This window comes from Penaeus japonicus, unplaced genomic scaffold, assembly GCF_977035675.1.
Source record: "Penaeus japonicus unplaced genomic scaffold, GWHDUDI00000001_assembly GWHDUDI00000013, whole genome shotgun sequence".
In the NCBI taxonomy this organism is placed as follows: Eukaryota; Metazoa; Arthropoda; class Malacostraca; order Decapoda; family Penaeidae; genus Penaeus; species Penaeus japonicus.
Genome location: NW_028234415.1, coordinates 3182157 through 3189968, shown reverse-complemented (window position 1 = coordinate 3189968; position 7812 = coordinate 3182157). Strand labels below are relative to the sequence as shown.

The 7812-nt window shown below is 35.0% G+C and overlaps 1 protein-coding gene across 1 annotated transcript in view; it reads right to left on the bottom strand.

Annotated features, from left to right (window-relative positions):
• Positions 1-6652, bottom strand: part of mus312 (mutagen-sensitive 312) — a 16021-nt gene extending 9369 nt beyond the window's left edge. Inside the window, exons 1-7 of the mRNA XM_086543037.1 lie at positions 6108-6652; positions 5026-5500; positions 4508-4588; positions 3126-3339; positions 2761-2981; positions 2378-2545; positions 1-2119 (exon numbers count right to left, since the gene is read on the bottom strand). The exon at positions 1-2119 is cut by the window's left edge and continues 1082 nt beyond it. Coding sequence (XP_086399163.1) covers positions 1-2119; positions 2378-2545; positions 2761-2981; positions 3126-3339; positions 4508-4588; positions 5026-5500; positions 6108-6223 — 3394 coding nt within the window. The 5' untranslated portion in view covers positions 6224-6652. The remainder of the gene's footprint in view (positions 2120-2377; positions 2546-2760; positions 2982-3125; positions 3340-4507; positions 4589-5025; positions 5501-6107) is intronic.
• Positions 6653-7812: the final 1160 nt, after the last annotated feature.

Genomic DNA, 7812 nt, shown 5'->3' with positions numbered 1-7812 from the left:
AGGAATTAAGTTTTGAAGATGAAGTTTTTGACTCCATTCCAAGACTCAAATCTGCTTCTTCATCTTGTATAGATTTATTGCATGGAGACTGTTGAAGCTCACTCAGCCCTGGTGGTGAGCTGGATGGAAATGTTCTACCACTTTGATTTTCATTAAGACATGATTCATTAAAGAGATCAGGGGATTGAGAGCTACATTTTTCACCATCCTTTTCGGGATCACTACTCATTACCACTAACTCTGGAGAGTGTATGGGTTGCGCTAAGGAATCTCTTGTTGGATCTTCAATCACTACGTCAATTGAAACCGGTCTTTTCGTCTCTGGTGAGAGATCGATACACCTTCTGACTCTTTTTTCAATAATTCCTACTGATTTAGAATTAACCATCTTTGGCGTCAGCATATTTATATCTGTTTTAACAATGTCATCTTTTGAAGATGTTGGTGTCATTACTTTGATTGGAGTTGGATTAGCTTTATATAAAGATTCTAAATAGGTTACCAGATCTTCACACTCATACTTCAGAGCAAGATCAAAAACGTCCATCCACAAGGAGTCATCTTTTGCCTTAATTTTGCAGGTTGCAGTATAAATATATGACAGAAAGATATATGCTCCTTCAAAACATATATCCATCCAGGTGACCTTCTTTTCTAAACTCTGAACCTCCTGATAAAATTTTGGACATCTTACAAGAATTACAAATGAATGTGCCTGGAGATCACTGCCTTCAGATGTTGTTATAGTGACATCAGCTCCTTCACCACTTGCTAATAAGGAAGCCCAGTCATAGATAAGCTTAGCATGAAGGGGGTCCTCAGACTTCAGTTCTGGTGACTTGTCAGAATACTTTTCCTTACACTCTCTTTCTTCCTTCTCATCTTCATTTTGTTCAGTGTCACTTTCCCTAGTCTGTAAATTAGAGAAACCTTTGGTTTTCATCAAGGCTCCAGTTTGGTCTCTAATCTCATAACTGTCACTCACTCTCCTTTCTTCTTCTATATTCAAATAATGTGATTCCTCTTTTTTCTCCTGGCAACCCATTTCTCTACCTAGTACTGAAGAAAGGTCAGTTGCATCTGTATAAAGGATTGTTTCATCTGTGTGCAGGCGCTGTCTTACACTTGCATTAAGGTTACATTCTTGGTCTTCAAGAAATATCTGTGTCTCATCAGAATTCATACTAGATTCAGAGTCTTTCTCTTGGACACCTTCAGCAGCAATCAAATCCTTCAGTTGTAGTTCTCTTGGAGGCTCTTTAGGTTCAGGACTAATATTACTCATTTCACCCTCTGGATGAGATTTACATAATTTGTCCCTATTGCACTCACCCGTTCTAGAGCTAGTATCTAAAATAATTGAAATTTCACAATCCTCACTTCCATCACTCTCACAGTGTTCTAAATCATTATCATTTCTTGATGCATGCTCACCATCTTTTTCAGATCTAACACCCTCTAGCACTGCATTCTTTGAAGTTTTATGAGAGGCATCATCCTCTGTTGCACTATCACATATTGTGGCTATAAGCTTATCACTTTCACTTCTTCCTAAAGAATCATTTATTAGAAAAGGTTCAGAAGATGCATTATCACTGACTAAATCAATAGTACTGCTAGACACTCCCTTGCTTTTCTGCAGATTATCTCCTCCCACATCCTCAGTAATCATGGTGTCTGATGATAAAGAACAACCTTCCTCTGCTTGGTTCTCCCTCAAATAGTCACCCTCACTTTTGTCATCATGATAACCATCACTCTCACATGCACTCTCAGTCACCATTATTCCTTCACTGGAGTCCTTTTTGACAAGATCAATGTCTTTCTCATCCTTTACTTCACTGGTGTCCCTGTCTCCTTCAATATTATCTTCAGAACCTTCACCTGGTAGCCTCAAGACCCAGAACCCACTAGCAGCTTCCAAAGTAACATTTGGGTCTGCTACAGGATCTTCAAAGTCCTGATACTTTGATAAATCTTCGGCCTTAATGGCATTATGTGCACGTGTTATGTCTAGGCACTCTTGGGATCCAAGGAGTTCTGCCAGTACAGATTGTGTAGAATCTCGGTCCACGGCATAGTTTCTGTCTCCCTCTCCATCAGAGTCTGAATCTGAGTTCTGAAGAAACAGAAAAATGTTATTGTATTTCCAGGTAATAAAAGGTTCCAAAGCTCTTACTAAAACATAAAACATTTAAACTTATGCCATCAGACCAAACTACGCATACTCCTTCAAAAAGGTACTTAAAAGCATTCCAGACATATATGTATACTTTTTTTTTCTTTAAAAATTGTATGACAGATTAAGATGAATAAACATAAACCATAATGGGAAAACTACAAATTCATTAATAAACTTTAAAAATCCTCCTCCTACCTCATCAATAGCAGTCAGATTCAATCGACCTGGAATTTGCGAGAGTCTTCTCAGTAAGCCTCCAACAGCAACCTTTTTAGGCTCTATGTAAGGCTCCAGATCAGGCACATAAAAATCACTCAACGGCTGGTCACTGTGACTATGAGCTGCTTCCCAAAGGCTGCAACTCTGAAAAAAAGAAGAGTAAAGATTATGGAAAAAATCTGAATACAGTCTGAACTGCATCTGTATGATCTCCATCAGAGAGAGAATACAAACTACACTTATATTACAGGAAGTTTGTTTCCTACCCTATATTCTTATCCCTTTACAGAGCCACATTCATCAAAGAGCATGGACATATTCAGTAATTAGGTCTAACTACAGGCAAATACACTGCTCACCTTGTCTTTAAATCTTAACAGAGCTCCTTTCCTACAGCCATTCCCCGGTTCCTTCCACTCATTTCTCTGTGTGTCTTCAGCGGCTAAGAGTGCAGCCACCTTTTCACTAATGATATTTTCTCTTTCCTCTTTGGAGCGATTTACAAGGACAGCATTACGCCAAACAGCGTTGCGCTTTTTGCCTTTTCCTTTACCTGGACCTTTGGATGGCTGGCTTTTTCCTGAAATATAATAGAAATAGATATATAAAAGTACATTATATATATCTCTCCATTAACCTATCGATCATTATATCCTTATCAAAATATTTTTATGCAAAGTTTGATTTGTTCTATTTCTTCATGAAACTAAAAAGAATCTCATACCTGTAGCTGATGAAAGAGGCAACAAAAGAGGCTGTGCTTTTCTATCTTCATCTACAATATTATCTAATCCTAATTCTAAGAGTTTTTCTTCCCTTGACGCCCTCTGCTCTGCTTCGTCTTCAACCATTGAGCGGGAGAGAGCCAGTGCCATAGCCAGATCAGGGTCATTCTTGGCCTGTTTAGTCGTCTTTTTAGCCTCACGCCTGTTTTTGGCCTGGAATAGCAGGTTTAATTAGAGTCAAAACTGACCCTTTTGGGTTGGGACACATCATGTTCAGCCTGGACTGGGCATCTTAAGATGTTGTGTGTGTTTTCTATCATTTTCTAGACAATTTTAAACAGTTTTTTCTCCTCTGTTGAGAATTATATAGTTGGCTTTTAATAATCTATATGTGAACTTGGCCTGATCATACATCAAATTGAATGAAACTAATAAGAAATCCAGAGATACAGTCACAAGATACAAATAAAACCTAAAACCACTTTATCAAAATGTTCATACAAGTAATAGTGAGAAATAAACAAAACATTTTAAACTACTAAATATAAACAGTAATTAACAAGATTAAAAAAAAAAATTGGTTACACCATTGAATATGGGGTATGCCTGTCTTTGTGTGGCCACATCAATGTTAATATCAGTTTTATTTCACTGCATTTTTCAGTCTTAACACAAAATGATGATATATCTTTATAAAGGTCATTTTCTAAAAGATATAAAAAGTCATAGATATGCACAAAATAATCACAACTACTTATTCTAATCCAATTCACATATAAAATTGGGTGTGGTTTTGAAATCTACATATGAAAATCTACATTATCAGGCTTGAAAACATTAAAATCTTTTTCAGGCTTTTTGTGGAATATTAATACAGGTTGCCAAAATCTTCACCTGATCATGACTAAAAATATTATACATGTCCTTTAAGGGCTAAATTTTCAAGTGGCTACTTTTACAATGATCATAGCTCACTGTAGATTTATAATAAATATATATATTTTGTGTGTGTGTGTGTGTGTGTGTGTGTGTGTGTGTGTGTGTGTGTGTGTGTGTGTGTGTGTGTGTGTGTGTGTGTGTGTGTGTGTGTATGTGCGTGTGCGCGTGTGCGTGTGCGTGTGTGTGTGTGTGTGTGTGTGTGTGTGTGTGTGTGTGTGTGTGTGTGTGTGTGTGTGCGCGCGTGCGTGTCTATTTACTTGGGAATGATCTGCCTACCACATACTGGCCCAAAACTAACTTATTAGTACTTGAAACCTTCACACATATCTTATCAAATAACAAGTTTAATTCTTACTGATCTTATCTCTTCGCCTGTTCATTTGTGCCTCATAAACAAATAGGATATTTTTATAGGGCAAATTTTTCAAGAGTAGGGGCTTACCTCCCCAGTTTTTGTTGAGGTCTTAGCCTTTTCCTTCACATCTTGCTGTGGGAGACGATCTTGGAGGCTCCTTTCCTTGGACTGAAGAGTACAATGAAAGGCAGAGTTAAGGCAGGTCAGGCACAAATGCAAATTTGGTTAGTAGAAAATTTATATAAGGGTCAGTGAGCTGTATAGTATATGTTGGTTATGTGGTTCTGTTCATTCAAATTTGGTATGACTTTAGTATGACAATTATTAATATCAACCTTATACTGATATTGGAGATACAAAAATGATAACTTTCACATTAACACCACAGGTAAATGATGTTGAGTATGTATTAGTAAAAACAGGGAAAGGGCAAGACTATTCAACATTTGGCCTCCTACAAAGAGTGTGAAGCGTTTTATCACTCATTATTTTACTTTTTCATATACATTTATACATCTTTTTTTACTTTTCATTCACTAAAATAATAATAACAAATTTGTAAATATGATACTGTGAATATCTTTATCCTATCCACAATACATTACCTTTGAAAAAACTGGACCTTCCTCCAAATCATCATCTTCAAAGTCTCCCTCTTTAGGCTTTAATTTTGATGATGATGTATTTCTCTCAGATCTCCTTTTCACCAGTTGGAATTTTTGCATGCACTCCTTAAAGTGGTCGCCTAAAAGGGCAGCAGGAACAATGTGTTTACAACAAGGACACAGCTTTTCTGATTCAGAGCACACTGACTGTTCTAATTCCAGGAGCTCTTCATCTTCTGGAAGTTGCTTTGCTTCAGTATCCTTTTCCAGTTCTTTGATTTTAGGTTCACTATCAACCTCAGCCTCATCAATCTCAATCTCCAAGATCTCCTGACTTGGATCCTCCGTTCTCGGGCCGGGTCCACTCGTCTTTTTAGCTGTCTGCGAGTTCGGCCTCACCGTGTTACCTTTCTTGGGACGGCCTCTTTGCCTTGGGGCAGGTTGAGGCTTTTCAGTCTTTGCTTTCTTTGGAACTCTATTGAAAGGAAAAATAAAAAGAAAGGAAATATGTGAAACTGTTATTCACACTTACAAATCTAATTTACAGTATCAATTAAAAGGCAAATGGAAAAAATCCACGCTTTTATCACACTTTTGTTACAGTGATCAATACAAAAGCAGATAATTTCTTAAACCGGTTTATGTTCCACATTATATCAAAGAAAATATAATACTTACACCTTCAAAGCAAAATCAAAATCTATATAATATACAGTAACTATAAGGAAAAAGAAACATTGCCCAATAATGATGAGTACCAATAAGTGGCCTTATGTCAAAAAAGAGAAAGAACCACCAAAGTAAATTACATAATACAGTAAAAGAAGATTTTAAATATATGTTATGTACAAGAAACAGAGCATGTGCATGTGTACAATTGTGAATGCACACTTGTATACTTGTGAGTACAAGTGTACAAGAGTGTAAGTGTGTGAGTGAATGTTTGAAAGTGTTTGAGTGTGTACATGTGAATGTGTGTGAGAGTATGTGTTGGTGGGAGGGGGGGGGGGTACATGTGTGTCAACTTAAAACATTACAGAGCAACTGATTACACAGGAGTCTTAGCTCCAAGACATGTTTACCTGAACACAGTGGCAGCTTCCTGGAAGTCGTCAGTGATATCATGTATGCTGGAAAATGTCATGGAATCTTCTTTCTTTCTCTTTCGAGACAGGCGGCCTCCTCTACTAGCACTCATCTTTGGTCATGTGATTATGTTTTTCACTTTATTTGAGTAACATCTTTTATATAATCACAAATATATGTACAAATATGTAACAATATATACATTTCTTGGTAACTTTTATGTGCAAGAAAATTAAATTTGAAAATTTCTATCCATTCACAATCTTTTTAAACACTCGGAACTGATGATAATTTCATTTACTAGTACACATTATTAACATAAACAAAAGATGTTTGATAGGACCTTGCAATAACAAAATTCTGAATAATAAAAAGTCCCTTTTGAATGTTTTTCTTAAATGGAATAATGTCACTGTAATGTAGACTATATAATCTCTGCATGCTTCATGTGATCTTGTATCAAATACGACGTGCCTTCGATTGATCTTCCGTATTCTCTGAAACTACTGTGAATGCTAGTAAAAGTAAAAAGTATACATTACTATAAAAAAATTAAATTATTTATACACCTTTTCATAATGTGAACCTATTTATTCATATACAACATTTAGTATCAACAAGTAATTACAGAAAAGAATATAGATTTTGTTCTCTAAAATCATCTGCAATTTTTGCAAACAATCTTTAGTGACTGTTATAGTATTAATTATATAATGCTATTCATTTTGGAATAATATTAATTATATACTATATTATATAATATATTTATGTGTATTTGTATGTGTTAGTGTGTGATATATGTGTGTGATATATATATATATGTATATATGTGTGTGTGTGTGTGTGTGTGTGTGTGTGTGTGTGTGTGTGTGTGTGTGTGTGTGTGTGTGTGTGTGTTGTGTGTGATATGTTATATATATGTATTATATGTGTAGTGTATGATATGTAATGTATATGTGTATGTGTGTGATTATTACAACACAATTATATATATTATATATATATATATTAATACATATATACATATATATATATAATTATTATATATATACATATATATATATATATATATATATATATATATATATATATATATATATATATATATATATATATATATATATATATATATATATATATACATATATGCAGTATCATTAATATACAAATAATCACTATTACACATAATAAGACTCTCATAACATAGCAATAAAGGATACTGTGGTAAAGATAGTATGATATAAGCTAGCCATGTTATTATAATCCAATAAAGAGATATAATAATACTGACGATCAAGCAACCTGATGACAATAAATAGGGTCGGTAGGGAACAGGATAATCATTCAGAACAGGAGCACATGAAGTAACATCACGTATAAATCATTCCCATGCACAATCAGGAAGATAAAGTTTGGACTCATTTTTTATTTGATGATAAATTGCTAAAGAGGTTAACAAGCTCTATCTTGCCAGTGTACATGGTGTAAGAATGTTTGTCTTTGTTGCAGACCGTGACGTCACTGGAATAGATTCAACGACTTTGATAAGAGACTGTGGTCTTACCTTTGATTTCTGCCGATTAATGTCTATCCCTAATATAAAGTTGCTTTATGTGTTGTTTGTGGCTATTAGCTTAGTTTTTCTCTATCTTTACACTATCCTATTCTTTGTTTTCTCTTTTATTTCATCTTTTCTAATAA